At 39.4% G+C, this 22,745-nt stretch overlaps 1 protein-coding gene across 1 annotated transcript in view; it reads right to left on the bottom strand.

Moving 5' to 3' along the window:
• NDFIP1 (Nedd4 family interacting protein 1) overlaps positions 1-18,995 on the bottom strand; it is a 55,914-nt gene extending 36,919 nt beyond the window's left edge. The window contains exon 1 of the mRNA XM_042938070.1: positions 18,728-18,995. Coding sequence (XP_042794004.1) covers positions 18,728-18,790 — 63 coding nt within the window. The 5' untranslated portion in view covers positions 18,791-18,995. The remainder of the gene's footprint in view (positions 1-18,727) is intronic.
• Positions 18,996-22,745: the final 3,750 nt, after the last annotated feature.

Raw genomic sequence — 22,745 nt, 5'->3', positions numbered from 1 at the left:
GCCTGGTGTTTTCTAGCACTTAACTTCAACAAAATCTGTAGCCAAGAGCCTTCCAAGTTAATGATACATACGCCCCACCCTCCCCATGCTTCATGATTTTATAAAGACTGGGGAAACAAGGAGGGACAACCATGCAACATTTTCAAATAGGTCTCTGTGCCTCTTTTAAGAAGTAGCAACGAAACTATTTACTAACAATGTGTCCTCCATAACATCCTGAGTCCTACCTCTTCTCCATTTCTTACTTCCTTAGAAAACTCAGGTTTCAGAGCTCTAGGGCCTACTTGGAAAAGTAATTAAAATTCCTGGCAAAGATAAGTTGAAATGGACAGTAAGCACTTGGCTTAGTCCCCTTGCTTTTGACAGGATGATAGAAACCATTCATCTTTTGTTTACAGAATAATCAACGTAAAAATAGTAGCTAGACCAGACTCACTTTTAAATAATTTATATCAAATCTAGTCCATAATTTCAATGCAAAAGTGGTGAATACTGCTCATGCTTTTATTTTTAAACACGTATGTTGTATTTAAGATATGTTACAGCTCTAAAATACCAACATGGAAGCAAAAATGAACTCCTAATTATTCACCACTTAAAATTGTACATTAAGCAATGCCTTAAAAAAAAAAGTTGTCCCAACAGAACATGGAATACAACTGACATCTATTCAAGTATGCTTTTTTAAAAAAAATGTTTACTTATTTTTCAGAGAGAGAGATGGATCACGAGCACAGGAGGGGCAGAGAGAGACAGAGACTCCCAAGCAGGCTCCGTGTTGTCAGTGCAGAGCCCAAGAGGGGGCTCAAACTCACGAAATCTAACAATATATTTAATTAGTTTGATTTGTATAACTTTCTGTAAAACAGCTCAACCATACAGGAGTACTTAAACTGTAAACACTATTACGGCACCTGACCATCTCGGTCAGCAAGAGCATGAGGCTCCTGGGCTCAGGACCGTGAGTTCAAGCCCCATGTTGGGTGTAGACATTACTTAAATAAATAAACTTAAAAAAAATAAAAAATAAAATGCAAACACTATTAATGTAGACATAAAACCTAGAGTATAATCAAATGTAAATATATTGTGATTCAAGCTTTCTGTTCTATTACCTTTTCTTCTGCCATAGCCCACAACAACCTTCTCCTCATGGAGAATCATAAATTTAAATATCTCACTCAATAAAATTTTATCAAGCACTAATACATGCCAAGATCACATCAATTTTTGATTATTATCCCCTTAATGTTCCTGAAAGAACATTTCCATTTTTTCCATTTACTAGGAAGACTATTAGTTTAAGTTGTAATAATAACTTTGGAGGTTAAAAAGTTAATTTGATGAGATGTGTTTAAGGATCCTTTATGTATAACTATGAAGACCAAGATCTGTCAGCAAGGATGAAAAAACTTTTTCATTAAATCTACCGACAGAAGCACTATTCCTATATACCATTATATTAAAATAAAATACCAAAGGAAGTAGTTTTTTAGGTCTAGCAACTGGTTTCTTCTGGGCTCTACCTTTTTGTGTGTATGTCAATATTCTCTAACCGATGGTTACCTTAGTGTTTGGGGCATCACAGGGGATGGCATATTTTTATCAGCAATTTCCTAAAGAAGTGGTACACATCGATCCTACTGCTATTCTTCAAAAGCAGACTACCAATTTCTTCCTTTACCGTTAGCTTTTTTGTGTCCAAAGACATAAAGAAGTTCACCCACATTTGCTTCTCATATTAACTTTTATTCATTCAAAAGACCCGATTAAGAAAATGAAGACAACCCAGAGTGGCAGAAGATGTATTTTTCAGACAAAAGACTCAACCAGCATACATACAGAGTTTCTAAAAAACAAGAAAAAGGAAAAACAAACAAAAAGGAAATCACCCAACTGAAACATGGTTTAAAAACTTGAAGAGACAGTTCCAAAAGAAGTTATCCAAATGGCCACTAAACTTATTAAGAAGTGCTCCACTGTATTAGTCATACAGAAATGCAAATTAAAACCATAGATGATAGTTAAAATACAAAAGCAGAAAACACCAAATGCTGATGAGGACATATGACAACCAAACTCTCAAATTGGGACTGTAAATCTGTACAACCACTTTAGGAAACTGTTCAGCAATTATCTTATTTTTTTTTAATGTTTATTCATTTTTTGAGAGAGAGAAAGAGCGCGTGCGAGTGGGGGAGGGGCAGAGAGAGAGGGAGACACAGAATCCAAAGGAGGCTCCAGGCTCTGAGCTGTCAGCACACAGCCCGACGCGGGGCTAGAACCCATAAACCGTGAGATCATGACGTGAGCTGAAGTCACCCATGACCAAGGCAATTACCTATTAAAGATGAATCTGTATATTGAGGCGCCTGGGTGGCTCAGTCGGTTAAGTGTCCGACTTCGGCTCGGGTCACGATCTCACGGTCCGTGAGTTGGAGCCCCGCGTCGGGCTCTGGGCTGATGGCTCAGAGCCTGGAGCCTGCTTCCGATTCTGTGTCTCCCTCTCTCTCTGCCCCTCCCCCGTTCATGCTCTGTCTCTCTCTGTCTCAAAAATAAATAAACGTTAAAAAAAAAAAAATTTTTTTTAAAAATAAAGATGAATCTGTATATACTCTACAACCCAGCAATTCCACTCTAGTTATATATCTAACAGAAACACATATGTTCACCAAAAGACATACCAGGACGTTTAAAACAACATTATTGTTGTTTTAATTTAACTATCTAAATTAAATGTCCATCAATAGCAGAATAGATAACTAAATTGTGGGATCTCCATACAGTGGAATACTACACAGCCATGTGAATAAACTATGACAACATACAATGCATGGGTGAATCTCCCAAAAATAATGTTGAGCAAAGGAAGCCAGAAACAATAGCATTAACTGTATGATTATATTAAATAAAGATCAAAACCAAGCAAATCTAACACGCCAGTCAATGCAGAGAAGGTAACTGGAAAGGTACGTGAAGGGGGCTTTTCGAGTGCTGATAATGTCATTTCTTGATCTGGGTACTAGTTAAAAGTGCACGTTCAACTTCTGAAAATTCACTAAGCTGTGCATTTATGATCTGTGCATTTTTCTGCATGTAAATTATATTTCAATAACAATTCAGGAAGGGGAGAAAAGGAGACTAGCAAAGTATCCATGACACAGACAGGGACCTCTGCATGGTCTATCTCTATATTCACCATAGCATTTAACACTGAGTGGCACATCACAAGTACCTTATCAGCACATGTTACCTAAAGCAGGATGGAGGTGTAGTTTTAACATAAATCTACCTAAAGAAATGGCAGCTTATCTTAATGCCCTCTTAACCGACCAGTTCACATGTACCTAAAATATTCACATTACTTTACAATCACCAAATAAATGTACAGATGAGGCATGGAGCCACATGCAGATGAGTGCTGAACTGTGGAAGGGACAGTGATGACAGGTCCATGAGTAACCAGCAGCAGATAGCATCCCTATCACTACTTAGCACCAGGAGCACATAAAACACGGAGAAAACTGATGAGAAACCAGGCTTTCTAAAGCAACAAAGACAAAAGTTATTCTCTCTTACTGGCTAGTCTAAAAGCAAGGAGGTATGACACACACACAAAAAAACCTTCCAAAAAGGACTGCCAACTCACAGGTATTTGATTTATTTGCAGGCTTTATAACCTTATGCGTTACATGTATTCCTTTTGTATGTACCGTGTTTCATAATAAAAATTAAAAGAAAATTGTGATTCTATAATTACCAATTTTAAAAAGAAATAGGAACAAAAGTGCAAGAAACACAAAGGAGAAACTGGCATCTTCGACCTTCAACTCCTGAGAAATAAGAAATGTGTAACATTTAGTATTCCACCTATAACAGCATACTGTACTAGGTACAAACAGGTATTCAATAAATGTTTGTGGTACAAGTGAAAGAAAATTAGTGTTTTAATCACACTAATTCCTAGACTGTTTTTTTCTTCTGAAAACAACTGGCATAGCAAGAAATGGAATATTCTACATTAAGAAGACAGTAAAGTCAAATGTCCACACACTAAAAGTGACAGACATGCCTAGAACTCAGGCACTAGCTCTGACTACAGCCTGCTTGGCCCTGCTGGCCCCAGGAGCAACGAGAGCTCTCTCAGGCTGAGTTCCAAAGCTATGCTTGCTTTTTACTATATTATTATTATTATTATTATTATTATTATTATTATGCCTAGACTAGAGCATGCTAGGGCACAGGTTAGGGATGGCAAAAGGTGTTCAACAGAGTCTGCCTAAACTTAGGCTTGGTCATGAGGTCCCCTTTTCCTCCAAAAACAATGAGAGCCAAGACAGAGAGATGCATTAAGCATCTCCTATCTTTCCCTCCACCTCATAATCCCAGAAAGTTCCATCATGCAAGTGTTTTAACTACTAGAATAATGTAACACCACTCAATGTGTTAACAAGTCTGGCCATGATTGGTGTGGGGTAAAGGACACAACAGCGAATGTGACTGCTGTTTTTAACCTAAGTATGCAGTTCATCAAAGAAAAGACCATCAAAAGAAGTAACTGCAATTTTAATATTCTACTTAATGATTAAACACACACATTTACTCCATAAATAATCCTTTAGTAAATGTAAATGTTAATGTAATGTCAGTAAAGTTTTGTTAATTTTAAGTCAAAAAAATATATAGAGACAAGTACCAGGAGAGGAAGCAGCAATAAAATCCCAAAAGCCAGAAGCAAGAGGAAAGGTGACAACTACCAAAGAGGACCCAAGAGGAGTGAATCCTAAACCAGAAAGCAGAAGAGCGACATGTCTTGCACTATATCCTCAAAAGGCTCAAGAACTGGTGGCAGCAGTTACTGGTAGAAGTAGGAATGAAAATGAGATTTAAAAGCAGAAAGAAAGGTGACAGACTCAGCCCAGAATCCAGTTCCAGGATCCCCACTAGAAGACTAGAGATTTTTTTTTTCTGACCAGTGTAAAAGCACAGAGTTTTGGGCTGGAGACACACAGTTTGGGAGAAAGGGTAGCATATCAGAAAAGAGTGATTGAGAGATTTATGTACCAAGTGTTGAGATCTCCGAGCTTTCTCCCCACTTAGCTCCCTTCTTTTTTTTTTTTTTAATGTTTATTTATTTTTGAGAGAGAGAGAGAGAGAGAGAGAGAGAGAGAGAGATGAGCAGGGGAGGGGCAGAGAGAGAGGGAGACACAGAATCCAAAGCAGGCTCCAGGCTCTGAGCTGTCAGCACAGAGCCCAACGCGAACCGTGTGATCATGACCTGAGCTGAAGACTGAAGCTTAACCAACTGAGCCACCCAGGTGCCCCTCAGTTCCCTTTTTACTAGCAGTCAGGCCTATTCTCTGGGGGAAACTAAGCAGCCCAGAAGAAGAGACCTAAAGACGTCCACTCAAAGAAACAGTCTAGTCAGATTCAACAAGAAGCTCCATCAAACATCCTGAGCTTTTTGAGGTGTCTGGGTGGCTCAGTCAGTTGAGCGTCTGACTCTTGATCTCGGCTCAGGTCACGATCTCACGGTTCTTTCTAAGTTTGGGCCTTGCATTAGGCTCTGCACCGACAGTGCAGAGCCTACTTGGGACTCTCTTTCTCCCTCAAAATAAATAAACATCATTTTAAAAAACAGATATTAAAAATACTGCAATGAGTTAGAATCTAAAAAACTTGTTTAAATTTACCAGAACTGATAAACATGAGCTTCCAGACCAAAAGGGCCTTCTGAATGCCTGGTACAGTGGACAAAAGTAGATCTCAAGGTACAACACAGTGAAATTTAAGAGCAGTGGGGACAAAAAGAAGCTCTTAAAAGCTTCCAGGGTGAAAGAGACAGAGAGCTGGAGAAAGTAGGCAACATCTGAAGAATCAGACATCAAAAGTGGCTTCAGGCTTCCTAACAGCAACAGAACTTACAAGGCACTAGAGTAAATGCCTTCAAAATTCTAAAGGAAAACGTTTCTGGACCAGAAGTCTAAGTGTGACAACAACATAAAACAGCCTTGGATGTGCAAAGTGTCAAAAAAAAAAAAAAAAAAAAAGGAAGGGGGTGTTAACTTCCCATGCATTCTTCCTCAGAAAGACACTGTAGGCTGTGTTCTAGGAAAATAAGGCAATAAATGGAGAGAAAGAAAGAAGTGAATCAAGGAAAGGGGCTTCAATCAAAAAGTCTGGGAAAGGAAACCCCCAGGATAACAAGGAAACGGCGGACCTTGGGAGCAACCTTCCAGAATGGGTCAAATGGCCAGAAAAGATACCTCCCCACCCTCAACAACAGCAATAAAATATCTGATATGTTTGAACATATCAAAAAAGAAAAAGAAAAACAAACAAACAAAAAACCTATGGAGAATATTAGGTCAAAGTCTGAGGATTAATTAGTGCTATTAGCAATTTCTGATATGTACATAGAAATTGAGCAAACAAAAAAGTAATTACTTTATAAAATTTATTTCAATTCTAGTATAGTTAACATACAGTGTTATATTAGTTTCAGGGGTACAATGTAGTGATTCGGCACTTCCATGCATGACCTGGGGTGTTCATCCCAGCAAGTATGCTCCTTAATCCCCATCACCAATTTCACCCATCCCCCCACTCCCAAAATAATTACTAACTTCAGGGAAAATAAAGTACTATTCAGGCAAGGACAAGTAACCACAGTACAGTACATATTTCAGCCCTGAACAGTGTTTATTTTTTTCAATTACTGTAAATGCTGAATATTGATCTAACCACATAATGGACACAACTATATCAGAAAAGTGAGAAGAAAGGAAGCAGGAGTACATGCAGCTGTGGGAGGGTGGTAAAATAGAGATAAATCCTTACCTCCCATAGCAGTTAAGTCAAATTTTTTTTAAACACTGAAAACTGAAAAATCAAGAAGTAGCACACTATAAAATGTTATGTAGCTACAAGGATAATAGCAAAACAGCAAAAGAAACAGTTAAAAGAGTTAAGACATAGGCAACTAAACAGGAGACTACTGTTTTTAGTAATAAGCACATGAGATCTATTTTACTCTAACCTATACACCTATATATAACTTTGATATGAAAACAAACAAAAAAAAAAGTTTAAAACATAAAACATGATTACAAAATGTGTCACAAAAGGGGATTCTCACTGTGCTCAGGAGAAACTAACCTATTGGGAGGAGTACTCAAACCCCCTTTTGGACAGACTACCTAAACTAAGCTGGGGGCTAGGTAAGAGGAGGCCTCCAGACCAGAGGGTGATGCACTCTAGACCTGAAACATGTTCCCCATGGGAAACAAGTCATGAGACTCCATCCTTCCCCCAAATACTTGTCTCCCCCATCTACATCTTACTCATCCTTCAAGGCCAGGCTCGTTTCACCTTCTCAGAAGCTTCCTACCTAGAACCAGGTACTAGGTACTACTCTTCCACCTTAAAATGATGTCTTTCATCTGCTATCTCATTCTCTGAATTAAAGTAATTAGTATTACACCAATACCATAATACGTTCTCTTTAGTCACTCAATAGGCAAAAATATAGAAATTGAAAATAAAAACCACAATAATCCCATCTTTCAAATATCCTTCTAGCCATTGGGTGAATATAAATAATCGAATAAGCTTTTCATTCACTGCATGGTGGAATTTTTCTTCATCATTAAATAACCTTTTCTAATATCACTATAGTATCTGAAACCCAGTGTACATTTTTTTAAAGGGAAAAAAAGTTCATTTCTCGAAGTAACTACAGCATTAACCAGGGACAATTAAATAATAATTAAAGTAATCTGGTAAGAGAAATACAAAATCAGGATTAGAAGGTATGGCCTGGTAATTGTTGAGATCCTTTTCAACACAATTACAGATTCTTACTTTAAATATTTTCACTGAAATGTGAAGTCAAACTTAAAATGGCATTTGGATTACATTAAACCTGACACATGAAGATATTTTAACCTTCCAAATAATAGTAGATGCTAACATAATAAGCCAATGATTACCTTTCACACCTCCCATAACTTTCTCCCCTTCTACTCAGCTGATCATTTTGGTCACAGCTGAAAGGTGGCAAGATGGCTGTGAAACTCACAATATCAAGTAACTGTGATCACCTCACTTAACTCAGCCACCTGAAATAAAACTCGGCCAACACGCTTAAGACAATTAATGCTGCTACATACATGACTGAGTAGAACTGATTTTAACCACACCTTAAAATACTCCATCTGTGACAATTCAGTCACAGAAGGACAAAACTGCTGAAAACAACCTAGTATCAACCATCAATCACGTGTAAGATCCTCAAGGCTACAGATTACCCTCAAATCATTCTTCTTATCCTATTTCAAGAGTAACATGACAATTTCAAAATTTCTGAAAATGCTACTACTAAAAGCAGTGAATAAGAGTACTATAACTCGGGGCACCTGGGTGGCTCAGACGGTTAAGTGTCTGACTTCAGCTCAGGTCATGATCTCACAGTTTGTGAGTTCGAGCTCCGCGTTGGACTCTTGGCTGACAGCTCAGAGCTGGAGCCTGTTTCGGATTCCATGTCTCCCTCTCTCTTGCCCTCCCCTCCTTGTGCACTCTATCTTTCTCAAAAATAAATAAATATTAAAATAAGTTAAAAAAAAAAAGAATACTATAACTCAAAGAGCCAACTTCTTTAAAAAAAAAAAAAGCTCTAGAACTTTTAAAATTAGTAGCTTCTCACTTTTACAAAGACTTTATTAAAACATCTCATCAGGGGTGCCTGGCTGGCTTAGTTGGTGGAGCACATGACCTGTGATCTCAGGGTTATGAGGTCATGTCCCACATCAGGTACAGAGATTACTTAAAAATAAAATCTTTAGGGGCCCCTGAGGGGCTCAGTCAGTTAAGCATCAGACTTTGGCTCAGGTCATGATCTTGCCATTGATGGGTTCAGGCACCATGGCGGGCTCTGTGCTGACAATCCAGAGCCTGGAGTATGCTTCAGGTTCTGTGTCTCCCTCTCTCTCTGCACTTCTCTCTCTCTCTCTCCCTCCCTCTCTCTCTCTCTCTCTCTCAAAAATAAACATTAAAAAATTGTTTTAATAAATAAAATAAAAGCTTTAAAATAAAACCATCTAATCAGTAATAGTCCAGCTTCTATCACAAAGAAGTAAAATTGTGTGACAGCAAGTGATGATTTTACTGTGAACTTAAAATTGCTCTAAAAACCAAAGTTTATTTGAAAAAATTTTAGTTATGATTTCTAAAAGCATTATTAATTATTTTCTGGGACATACAATATTTGAAGCTGACCAGAAGGGAAAGATTTACAAACAGAATGCTTTGACTAGTACTGTAAAATTACAAAATGGTATTCTATACTCAATGACCCATCTGTTTTTAAAATATACTATTAAGATAACATTTTCTATATTTTTAAACAATGTATAATTTCTTTTATCTTTTAGCATAAACTCACCATCTATATTTATTGACATCACTTTTAAAAATAATTATTCATGAGGCGCCTGGGTGGCATGGTCGGTTATGCGTCCAACTTTGGCTCAGTTCGTGATCTCACGTTTCGTGGGTTCGAACCCCACATTGGGCTCTCTGCTCTCAGTGCAGAGCCTGCTTCAGATCCACCATCCCCCTCTCTCTCTCAAAAATAAATAAATAAACATTAAAAAAAATTTTAATAATTATTACAAAAGACGTTTGCTAAATCATCAATAGAATGCTGTCTCTTTGGATCAAAGCCACCAGCTCCTATATGCAAAAGCAATCAATTATAAAGCTGGAAGGAATCAAAGTGATAATAATAGTCCAACTACTTCAATTTACACAACACAAAATAAGGCTAGAATAAGAGGTTAAAATCCTCACCCACAGTCACACAACCTCTTACTTCATGATAGAAGCTGGAGTATTACTGATTAGATGTTTTAATAAAGTTCTTTTATGTTCTCCTAACCCAGTCTCTACTTAGTGCCCAAAGTGAACCCTCCAGATATAAAGTCTACATGACCAGCTTCAAAAACTGCTTATTGGAGTGCCTGGCTGGCTGAGTTGGTAGAGCTCTTGACTTCGGGATCATGAGTTCGAGCCCCATGTTGGATATAAAGATTACTGAAAAACAACAACAACAAACCTGCTTATTAACGCAGAGGTATGTGAAGAGTTTGGATGCTACAACATAAAGCTCCTAAAACGAAAGCTTCAAAATACTAACACTGTATTCCCGATTCCCTAGTTCACAAAATTTCATCTAAATTTAACAAGGACAAAATAAATTAAGAACAATTTAGTAACAAAGAAAAAAGCAAAATAAGCAGAGAATTCTATAGAAAAAAGACCGTAGAGGTTAAAGGGACTTGGGTTTTACCTACAGTGCTTTCAGTTTTTACAGCACTGTATGCATTGTTAATCAGACCTTAATGCTTAAGATGAATGTGAGTAATAAATATACGTCTTTATTTTATACTATTTTTGCAACTTGTAAGTTGAAACTATTTCCAAATTAGTTTGTAAAGCAATTTTTTTACAAGCAAAACATGACTGGGGCACCGCCTGGCTCAATCGGTGGAGCATGTGACTCTTGATCTCGGGCTTATGAGTTCGAGCTCCACACTGGTGGAGAGAGTCCTTAAAAATAAAACCTTTAAAAAAACAAATAAAACTGGGGTGCCTGGGTGGCTCAGTCTGTTAAGTGGCCAACTCTGGCCTAGGTCACGATCTCATGCTTCATGAGTTCAAGCCCCGTGTTGTGCTCTGTGCTGACAGCTCAGAGCCTGGAGCCTGCTTTGGATTCTGTGTCTCCCTCTTTCTCTGCCCCTCCCCTGCCTGTGCTCTGTCTCTCTCTCTCTCAAAAAAAAATGGGTAAACATTACAAAAAATAAAAAACAAAAACAAAACGTATAAAAAATTTAATATAAAAAGCACATGATTATTAACAAAAATTTGGGGAAAAAAGAAATCACTCTTATCATTTTTCTTAACAATCTATTATAAATGTATGAAACAACCCCACTAAAGATGAGGGGAAAGGTACGACCTAAGCAACTTTGGAAATGAGTAGTCTGCAAACCTAAAAGCAAAGAAACTGTACATATGCCCTGTCCTCTAGTTGAGAAAACTGTTTCCCACAGAGGAATAGGTTAACATTTGTGACACCACTCCACACGTATGTTAGAATTAAAGAATTAAGTAAATGGATGGCGGGTAGTGGGAGCAAGGTTTCTCACTACTGAATGGGAATTTACAGAGGGGCCAGGGCAGGAGGCTAGAGTGATCCACATAGTAATGGGTTAGACTTGGTTAGCTTAACATAGATACAGGTGATTACATATAGAAATGCATACAGATAGGTATACACACATATATTTCTCTCCTCTGTCAACCGAAAGGGCCCAGTAGCAATGAGCACAGATCTTGGTTTCTAACACCATTCTCCAATTAAAGGAGCCAGGGCTCCCTGGAGAAATGGCTGATTCTAGGGTGGCACAGGAAATACACATGATGATCCTGGTGCCAAATGCAAGGAAGTGCTTAAAAAAACCAAAAGATGGAGCCAGGTCAGAGGGACACAAGTGCCAACTGAAAGAGTTCCAATGGCCAAAAGTGCAACAATCTGAGGCATAAAATAGTACTGGATTATAACTCAAAGAATAAAATAACCGAGTCCACACTGATATCAATGAATAAATAAATACAAAGAGATAAATGCTGCACGCAGAAAAATTCTGAATAATTTATGCAAATACTCTGCCCTCCACAAGGTGGAGCATAACTCTTCAATCCTTAAGTGCATATAGTACATAGACTGCGACTTCCTTACAAAGAGCACAGCATGAAAGGCAGGGAGTGGGGGAGTAATTTTACAGTAGAGAAATCTCACAAACACCACGTGAGCCAGGTGATCAAGGTCAACGTCAACAATGTTATGTTGGTTGTATGCATTCTTGATATGATATGATGGAAATGGCACTTTACATCTGTGGTCTTCCTCACCAAAACCCACAACCCCAATTTAATCATGAAAAAAGATTTAGACAAATGCAATTGACTACATAAGCAGATGGACGTTAGGTAAACCTATTGTAACTGCTTCAAAATATATGTAAATAAAACCACCGTGCTGTACACCTTAATCTTATACAGTGATGTATGTCAATTATTTATCAATAAAACTGCAAAAAAAAAAAATAATTTGAGGGACAGTCTACAAACACCTGATTCAAACTCCTCAAAACTGTCAAGGTCATCAAAAACAAGGCAAATTTGAGAAACCATCACAACCAAGAGGATCCTTAGGTAACATGACGACCAAATGTAAAGTGGTAACCTGTATGGTACTGTGGAACATAAAAAGATTAAAAAATGAAAATCTGAATAAAGAATGGATTTTAATTAATAATAATGTTTCCGTATTGGCTCGTTAATGTCATAAACATACTATGCTAATAAATGATGTTAATAGGGAAAACTGGTTCTGGGGTACATGAAAACTGTTATCTTCTCAATGTTTTTGAAAAATCTAAAAATGTTTCAAAAATTAAAGTTTATTTTAAAAAAATGTTTTAAAGACTTATTTTAAAAAGTAAAGGGAAGGGGCATCTGGGTGGTTCAGTCAGTTAAGTGTCTGACTCTTGATCTCAGCTCAGGTCTTCATCTCAGCGTCGTGAGTTCAAGCCCCACGTTGGGCATGGAGCCTACTTTAAAAAAAAAAAAAGGAAAAGGGACATTTTTTTTAATATTTATTTATTTTTGAGAGAGAGAGCACACACAAGCACGAGAGGGACAGGGAGAGAGAGGGAGACAATCCCAAGCAGGCTCCAGGCTCTGAGCTGTTTGTGCAGAGCCCAATGCAGGGCTCAAACCCACAAACTATAAGATCTCGACCTAAGCTAAAGTTGGACGCTTAACCAACCGAGCCACCCAGGCCTGGGGAAAAAATTTGTAAAGCCTGAAGAATGCACACAAACTTGAGGGGCAGTTACACCGGGAAATCAAGCTTTCCTTTACAAGTGTTCTGTCTGGCTCTAGTATACGAAGAGTATCTGTGTACCATTGTATAACAACAAATGTTTAATTTTTTTTCTTCTTTAATGCTTATTTTTGAGAGAAAGAGACAGCATGAGCAGGGGAGGGGCAAAGAGACAGGGAGACACAGAATCTGAAGCAGGCTCCAGGCTCTGACCTGTTAGCACAGAATCCGATGCGGGGCTTGAGATCATCAGCCATGAGATCATGACCTGAGCTGAAGTCAGACACTTAACTGACTGAGCCACCCAGACACCCTAACAAATGTTTAATTTTAAATGACACACTTAAGCACGGAATAATAAATAAAATCAAAGTGTTATTAAACAGAAGCCATTCCCTAAGCTCTTATATTTCTGTTCATAAACCATCCAATTTCCAGAAAAACCTCCAAATCCTATTCAAGCAGCTCATTAACTAGTAACTGATATTACTATAATATATGAATTTAAAAGAAAAACTGTCAATATTGCTAAGGGGGATAAAAAAATACATCCACACACACACAATACATACGTATATATATATGTATATGTGTATATATATGTATATATATATATTCACACATGTGAAAGAAATTGCTTTAATCAGTAAGAAAATATTTCACCTGAAACATTCTGAAATTGATCAGTATTTAGACCCAGTACTTATAACTTTTAATATAAATTGTGTTATTCAAAAAAAAAAAATGAGTCATCCTAATTTTTACAGCAGGATGTGCTACATGATGTCTAATAACACTCACTTTATTACTATACTTGGTGAAGGCAACAACCCATAACTGCATTTCTATCTAGATAGCTACTAGAAACAGTAGCAACTGGAGTATGTAAAGCTCAACAAATTTAATACGTGATATTTAGCAATTGCCTATAGTGGCAAAAATGATCTGAGAATAAAGATAAGATCATCAGGCTGGTTATCAACATCAATCTCTAATTAAAGTGTTAGAAGCTGCTTTATCTAAACAGGCACCATCGACTACTACAAGTATATGATTCCACTAAACAGTTGTACTTGTTCAAAGACAATGTAAGAATAAATTATTAAGAAACCAAAGCAATTATTTTAAAGCCCTAAGAACAAATAAATCAGAAGATGGCACCTGAACCTCTTCAGGCCTTCTTTTTTTTTTTTTTTTTTAATTAGTAAGAATACAAAGTCACTCTCATAGGATTTATTTCATAATACAATGTTATGTCAGGTAACATGATACATGGGTGTCTAGCATAAAGTAATGTGAAGTTATGTTCAGGCAAACCAGCCGGTGGCATCAGTTGAGATGATGCCAGGATTTCCTCAATTGGGCCTTAGTCCCTACCCAAACCAGGGAGTTCTGCCTTGTTTAAATCTGGTTAAATCTGGTTAAACCTGCCTTGGTTAAATCTCCCCTAAGAAGTGGTCACCAGTAGGACCAGACAAGAAAATAACAAGGGATCAGCAAGAATCATCGCTGCTACACAAAAAACACTCACTGCTTACCAAGAGGGAGTCAAATACCAATCATAGTTATAATCTACAGCTCCTGACACTCACAAATCCTGTTTCCATATTCATAATAAATTGCAAAAGTGCCCTCATGATATATTTCTCATGGGATACTATCTGCTTACATCTTTTAGAGTTACAAAAAAAAATTTATGGATGTAATGACATCCATTCTAGGATTTGCTTCAAAATAATGGTGGGGAGTATAAATGAAACAATATTACCCATTTGCTGATCAATGCTGAAGCTGAGTGATGAGTACAACAGATTTATTACACCATATTTTAGTATGTTTGGAATTTTCATGGTAAAAAGTTGAAAATGTAAATATTATTAAGAAATGACTCTACTACAACTCAACAAAAAGCAAACAACCCAATTCAAAAATGGAATATACATTTCTCCAAAGGCATACAAATGGCCAATAAGCACAAAATCCTCAATATCACTAATCATTAGGGAAATGTAAATCAAAAAATAAAACTTCATGCCCATTAAGATAGCTTTATCAAAAAAATAAAATAACAAGTATTGGGGAAGATGTTAAAAATTGGAACACTGCCACACCGCCCCAAAAAATAATTGGAACTCTCACACACTGCTGGTGGGAATGTAAAATGGTATAGGTACTATGGAAACAACTCTACCCATCTTCTCAAAAGTTTTGGAAAAGTTTTCTTTGATCATTGGCCATATAGGCCACCAAGACAGCAAAATAACCTTAAAATCTGGACATAACATCCTAAGAGGCATTCCAAGATATAATTGTGACTTCTGAAAATAAAAAAATAAAACCACAGGGGCACTTTTCACCCTTCCTCCAGGATCGTGACTTCATCTAACACGTTAGCATAAATATGGTTTGGCTTGGAAGAGATGAAATTCTTTCCGTGATCTTTCAAAACCTTCCTCCGCAATCCTGAAAGAATTTATCCAAAAAGGTATCATTCCCAAAGCTGCTCTACAGTGTCATCAGACGATACAAACTTATTAGTGATGCTTATAAGCGGTCAACTTCTGCAGCAGGCAATGAGTGAAGTCGAAAGCTAAACATTCCACAGTCTATTTTTAGGCCTATATGGCAGTGTCATTGTTGCACCCTGAGATTAGATTCAAATTCAAAGATCTCAAAACATTTAGGAAAGTATCTGGCAAAATTCATGATACAGGCAAAGATCCATTCTAGTGAGGCCAAGAGGTCTTAGAATGGATGAACAGGAATAAAAGTCTGCAGAGAGAGCAATACATAACAAGTTTCTCAGGCTTACCTAGACCCTCTGAAACAGTGCTTCTGAATGTTTGGATATACAATCTGTTCCAAAATGCAAAAAGGGAAAAAAAAAAAAAAAGTCACAGGGAAACTATGAGCTCAGACTTTCTGTGCATCATGATGCTAAGTTCAAGTTATGCACATGGTGTCCTACTGATAAAAAGACCATAAAGGCAAAACTGTGTTTGTATTTAGTAATGAATTTTACAGTCTTCCACTGCATTTACTTTACTAGAGGACCAGCTCAATTTGATTAACCAGATCAAGCAGAAGTCAGAATGGCCTTTTGTGACAACCAGAGTATCATGCTCCTATCAAGTTGCCTGGACAATTCACCAACATTCTATAATGCAAAAGCCTTTTAAATATGTATATTCTCTGACGAAGTATTTCCACCTCTAAAAACTTATACTAAGGAAAAAATTAAAACACAAATAAAATTTATACTAAGGAAAACAGATGATGTATATAAAAGAAACTTCAGTGAATGAAAAAAATTATGAACATACTTAGTGACCAACAGGCAACTGACTTGAACTATAGCACAGCCATAATTACATGCTTTGCAGGCATTAAAATACTAACCCACCTTATATTACCTGTATTGTGTGCCTCTGTACATAAATTCGAACATAGACACATATATGCAACTCTGTGAATGCACTTGTGTCTCAGAACAAGATACACAGGGGCACAGTCGGTATGTAAACATACACATGTGCACCTATGCACAAAATGTGTGTAAGTATAATCAGGGGCCCATAGAACAGTACATGTGTGCAAAGATGTACCTCTATATATACACATATGGGTACATGAGAAAATACATAGGCACATATATATCTGCTAATGCACATGCCTATATTTGGAACGTGAGCCTGTGTTTTAAGCAGGTGAGTGTGTATTTATCCTTGTAATCACTACTTAGAAGCTGTGACCTTGAGCAAGTTAAGTAGCCTCTTGGAGTCTTGACTTTGTCATCTATACAATCATACCAAACACTGCCTCATGGGGGTTTTATGAGGATTAGTGAAATAATGGATGTAAAGCACTTAGTCCTGTGATTGCCACAAAGTAAATGCTCAATCAATATTAGCTTTCCATATCTGTACAAATGTATACTGATTTATATTTGTGTATATTTACATACCTATAAGTCCACAAAGATACACATCAAAATACTAACTCTGGTTACCCATGGGGTATAGGTTTCATTGTGGGGTTTTTTAGACGAGGTTGACTTTCATATTTTGCAATTTTTCTAAGAAGATTATTTCTTTGTCCATGCTGTTTTTGGAAGTTATTTCTCCAAAATAATGATTTTTAAAAAATAAAATAAGGACAGCCTGTCCCTGGCATACTTCAATTCTGCCTATTTAAAGCTATTAAGTACTACACCAAGAAATATATACATAGTTTTAATACTCCAGCAGCAAAATTTTTGTATTCCAGCAATATGTCAGCATTACCTAATGGCTCAAGAAGATGGCAGTACAAAGAAAAGACACAGCTTTTTGCTTGTTTGCCTTACCCAAGGCAGGATGAAAAGAATTAGAACACACTGTGGGGTACATGAGCTTTTTGAACACTGTGGTGACAGTTAAGTGACAACTGTCACTTGTATTTGATTAAAAAGGGAGGAACCCAGAGCCATGCCCAAGGTCATACAAAAAAGCATGTACCAGACCCCAGACAGTGAGAGATGGAAGGACTAGACTGCACTGCCAGTTTGGGCGTGTTTATGAAACCAAGAAGCTAAATTCTTAACCAGTCATTTCAGGAGTCCGGCTGGAGGAGGGAGGAAATTACAACACAGGGCTGATGACAGCAAAACAAACTGGTAACTGGCCGCACTGGGTTAATCTAGATGTTTTAATCATACCGGTTCTCCTTATTTCTAAAATACAAAACTGTAGATCATCAATGATAGGACATTTAATTTCATAAAAGCACGACTGACATCTGTATGCAAATTATACCAAAAACATCTGAAAGGACAAGATGCAAGCAGTTATCTGAGGTTCCAATCAACATCAGTTACTACCCGGCTTAATTTCCACAAATACGAAGTATTAGGTTAAATACCACTAAAAACCCTGCAGACTGTGAATTTCCGAGGGGAACCCAGCTACACACACAGGCGAGTAAAACAAGCAGTTCTTTTCCCCAGGGCCTCAATTTATAAATTATGACCCAGATAATACTCCAATCATCCCCTATACATTTCCTCCCCAGCCATGCTATTAAATCTCTTTAAACGTCATTTCCAAGCTTTTAAAACACACACCCAGGCACACGCCCTGCAGCATTCAACGAAGCTCGACATTTTGGGGCTGGCCCCAGCTAAAAAAACATCGCCTTTTTCCAAATCTACTGCAAACTGTGGACTTGCCTCTCGTCTCATTTTTGACTTTTGTCTTAAAACAGAGACGAGGGGGATGGGTTTCCACAGACTAGGCTCTGAAACCCTGAGCAATCGCATCTCGCTGCGGGGAGCTATCGGCCGCAGTAGCAGCGATTTTAATCTTTTCTCTCCACCTAGTTTCCTTTTCCATCTCAGGCGTGTTTTTTTTTTTTTTTTGTTTTTTTTTGTTTTTTCCTTTTCTTTTCTTTCCAATGACATCAAACCAAAGGTGGAAAAAGGAACACTGAATGCCCCCGGGCCGATGCCTCCCGAGGGTCTCGGGCTCCGACCCTCGGGGTCCTCGGGGACCCGCCCGCTGCGGGAACTGCGGAAAACGCTGCGGGGCAGAGGTTTTCCACAGCCCGAGTGCCGCCCCAGGTCGCCCAGGGATGGGCCAGAGCCTTGAATCCGAGCCCAGGGCGCGCCCGGCCCGCCCAGGCCCGGCGCGGCCTGTCAAGCCGCGGCGTCGCGTCGGCCACAGGCTGGGCCGGAGAGGCCTGAAGCGGCCGGCGGGCAGGGCCCTGGGTCTGGGGTCCGGGGAGGGATTCGGCGCCGCTCACCTGCTGGTACCGGCTGCCGCAGGCCGGCTCCACCGCCGCCAGCGCCGCCAACGCCAACGCCATGGCGCAGCTGGCCGCAGAGAAGAAAGGTGAGCAAGCGAGCTCAAGGGACGCGGGCACAGCGGCCTGGGAGCGTGGAGGCCGAGAGGGTCGCGCCTCGGGTAGGTCTCGGTGGCCGCCGCCGCTTCCAGGCAAGCCGCTCTCCTCGGGTTGTGAGCGCCGTCGCGGAGGCTCCGACGCGGCCCCTGGGGAGGAGGCGGGGACGACGACGACGCGGCGGCGCCGCCGCCCCGCCCCCGACTCGCGCCGCGCCGCTCTGCCCGGCCCGGCCTCGCCCCGCGCCGCCGCCCTGGTCCCGCCGAGCAGCCGCTCGGGGTGGGGGCCGCCCCTCCTCCCGCGCCCGGGGGGCTGAAGCGTCCGAGGCGTAGCCGCTGAAAAGGAATTATTCACCGAGGAGCACCTCGTGTGAGCTTTGAGATTCGCCTGTGTGTTCTCATCTAACCCTCATCTCACACCCCGACATGGGGGCCACAGCCCCGTTTAAGAAGTCATTGGCGCTCGAGGAGGTTGAGAGTCTGGCACAGCAGCGGTCTGATCCCTGATGCCTGTTGTGCAATCTCCGTTCTTTTCCAACTCCCTTCTTGTCTGCCATTTTCGTAGATCAGGGGTCTGTCAACCGCGGGGCAGAGGCCAAATCCGGTCCAGTGTCGGTAGAAAGTATAAGAAATTCAAATTTCATTGTCCATCAGTTAAGTTTTATTGGAACACAGCCACTCCCATTTGTTGAGTGCCTTGCAAACCCTAAATTACGTGCCATCTAGCCCGTTACAGAAAAGTTTTCTGACCCAACATCCTCCAGAACGCTTTAGATTTCAAACAAAGCCTAGTTTAGGGTAGATGATAATAATAGCATACTCATTTTTATTCAGTCCTTTAGTATTTTGACAGCCTCATCTGTGGACATAGACATGCTATTTTTCTGAACCAGAGCGCTCTGAGGAGGTGACACGAATGGCCAAACTCTAAAGATTCAGCCATGCAGAGAGCTTTCCAGGTAACAGGTATATTTGCAAAGGCAGTGAGGGGAACGAGAGCTTGCCTAGTGGAAGAACTGAAAGGAAGCAGGCAGAACTGCCATATAGGAGATACAATTATCAGTGTTTTCCAGGTGAGGAAATTATGCTTGAAGAGCTTAAAAATCTTAACCAAGAACACAGAGCCAGTGAGAGGTAAAGCCGGAATGTAAAACCAGCGTTCTTAACCATTATCATGCAACTAAATTATAAACTCTGTGAAGATGAAAGTATGTATCTTTTAAATATTTTTCTATCTCCTATAGCACCTACCACAGTATAGCTATATACCAGGCATTTGAGGTCTGCTGTTTCTGTCACACCCAGCCATCTGGAATTGCTTCTACCCATGAGTCCAACACAGAAAAAACCGCATCTTTGAAGCTTGTTGCAATTCCCATTTCTTCTTGATTGCCTTCCCAAGTCAGTAGTCTAGGGTTGGCATTAAGATGATCATTGTTTTAGCTTCTGATTTTCAAGTTTAGTTAACTACATATTTTTTTTAATTTTTTTTAACGTTTATTTATTTTTGAGACAGAGAGAGACAGAGCATGAACGGGGGAGGGGCAGAGAGAGAGGGAGACACAGAATCGGAAGCAGGCTCCAGGCTCTGAGCCATCAGCCCAGAGCCCGACGCGGGGCTCGAACTCACTGACCGCGAGATTGTGACCTGAGCCGAAGTCAGACGCTTAACTGACTGAGCCACCCAGGCGCCCCATTAACTACATATTTTTAACCAGAGCTGCATTTGAACGTACCCTGAGGGTTCTGCATATACAAGCCGATTGTAATCAATAAAAATTCTAGATTTTTATCTTCCTCACTTTGAGTTCTCTACCAGTTTCCAAACTCCTACACATCTGTCCCAATACCCAAGTGTTAGGCTCACATATTTACACCCTGGGGGGAGCAAACAAATCCAGCAACCTGCCAATCTGAGAGTCTCAAAGTGGCACGCTTCTTATTCTGTCCCTTGTTTTTAATCCAGAAAAACAACCTTTAAATGTAATAAGGTACCATCAATCATTCCACACATAATGCCCTATCTTGTGGTCTTATATAAGGAAAAAAATGTCTAATTTCAAATGAATTGAAATCTCACCAAGAGAAAGTAGAAATCCAGATTTCTTTGCCCAGATTATCTCAATGTACGTGTAAGAGGGAATAAAAAAGATGTCTGTGCTGCCGCATATGGCGTTTGGAGCAACAGCTGCCATCTTTACGCAGGTGTACAGCGCTGTGACGTTTGTGGAAAAAGATGTTGCTACCCTTCCAGTCTACCTCTTTCCTAAATTACTTTCTCCCTCAATAGCTGTACACTCCCTGCATATGAACATAATATAAATACTGGGCTTTCTCACTGGAATATTTTCTTTTGAAAGAAAAAAAAGTTCATCTGCAGCCTCCAATCTCCCTTTCCGACTCCTTTTCTGATATCCTGAACCGAAGTGTTTTGTGTTAACAGTAAAGACTTGGTCTTTTTTTTTGCCTCCGAGTTCCCCCAAGAGCTTTTGAGAAGTAAACGGAGATGATTTGTGTTGATTCAATGGAGGGGTAAATTGGGAAATTGAGAAACTGAGTCACCACCGTATAAGGTCTCCAGTTGGCAAGCAAACTGTACAGTGAAGGGGAAAACTCTGAGTTTCTGACTCACAGATCCATGCGTGCTGCAAGCCAAGCAGACAGAGAAGATAATCCAAGGCTATAAAAATTGCACTCTTTGGCTTCATCTCGAGATGTTGTCAAAGAGAGTTTCCACAGAGAAAGTTATTAATTTCAGATTGCTGCACTTAGAGACTTATTTCCCCACAGAAGAGCAGTAATACTTTCCATGTGCAATACTTTTTATGTGAATTGCTGACTCTGAGTCATCCATCCTGAGAGAAGAGAAATATTATGGACGAGTAAAAGCGTCTGTTTCCCTCCCGCTCCCCAATTGAGATAAGAATCTCTTCCAGAATAGATGTGGTCTTCCGTCTCTCACATCCACCTGAGGCCTGTCCTAGGCAGTACTGAGCTCAGTAAGTAACCAAGAAGGGTTTGTTAAATTTTAAACAAAGCCTCCTTGGTCTAATATCTCATTTCAGGCCTTGAATGTCTCCAGCTAATCTTTACAGGGCTCCAACCGAACCATGCATTTCCATTTCCACTTACTTACTACTTCTTTCAATTCTCATTACATTACTGAGTTTCATTAAAGGCAAAGGTAGTACCTTCATATTATAAATAAAGACATTATCTACTGATAATTACCATTGTTTGTGGAGCACCTCCTGGGTCTTGGGCCCTTCCCTACATCATCTCCTTAATCCTCATAACAGCCCAATGCAGGTAGAGAGATTCAGGAGACGTACATCACTTGCTCAGCTAGCAATGGTGGAACCACAATGCAAACTTAGATCTGTCCGATAACAAAACTTGAACACTTCTCCATATGTAGAGGAGAATATAAGACATAGAGGGACCAGCCTCATCCTTGGAGTCTTCACAATGAAATAGAGAAGACGGTAAACACATATTCAAGACCTGTTTTTAAAATCTAACATTTGCAAGTTAATTACAGCTGTCTTGGGCTATATTAACTAAAGATGGTAAAAAGAATTATGGGATCAGTTGTGATAATCCGGTAAGGATGGAAGAGAGAGGGTTTTGAATGAGGAAAAGGCTTTCCCATGATGGGGGGAAAGGCACACCAGGTCATGAGTATGCTTGTACAAAAACTTAGAAGAGGGGTCAGCAAACTTTTATGTAAAGAGATACAGAGTACTGTAAATATTTGGGGCTTTGTGAGCCACAAGCTTCCTGTCATAACTATTCTACTTTGCCACTGTGTTGTGAACACAGCCCTAGACAACACCAAGCAAACTGGCATGGCTGTGTTCTAATAACATTTTATTTATGGACACTGAAATTTGAATTTCTTATTTTCACGTGTCATGAAATAT

This window comes from Panthera leo, chromosome A1 (genome assembly GCF_018350215.1).
Source record: "Panthera leo isolate Ple1 chromosome A1, P.leo_Ple1_pat1.1, whole genome shotgun sequence".
Lineage (NCBI taxonomy): Eukaryota > Metazoa > Chordata > Mammalia > Carnivora > Felidae > Panthera > Panthera leo.
This window is presented reverse-complemented; position numbering and strand designations above follow the sequence as displayed.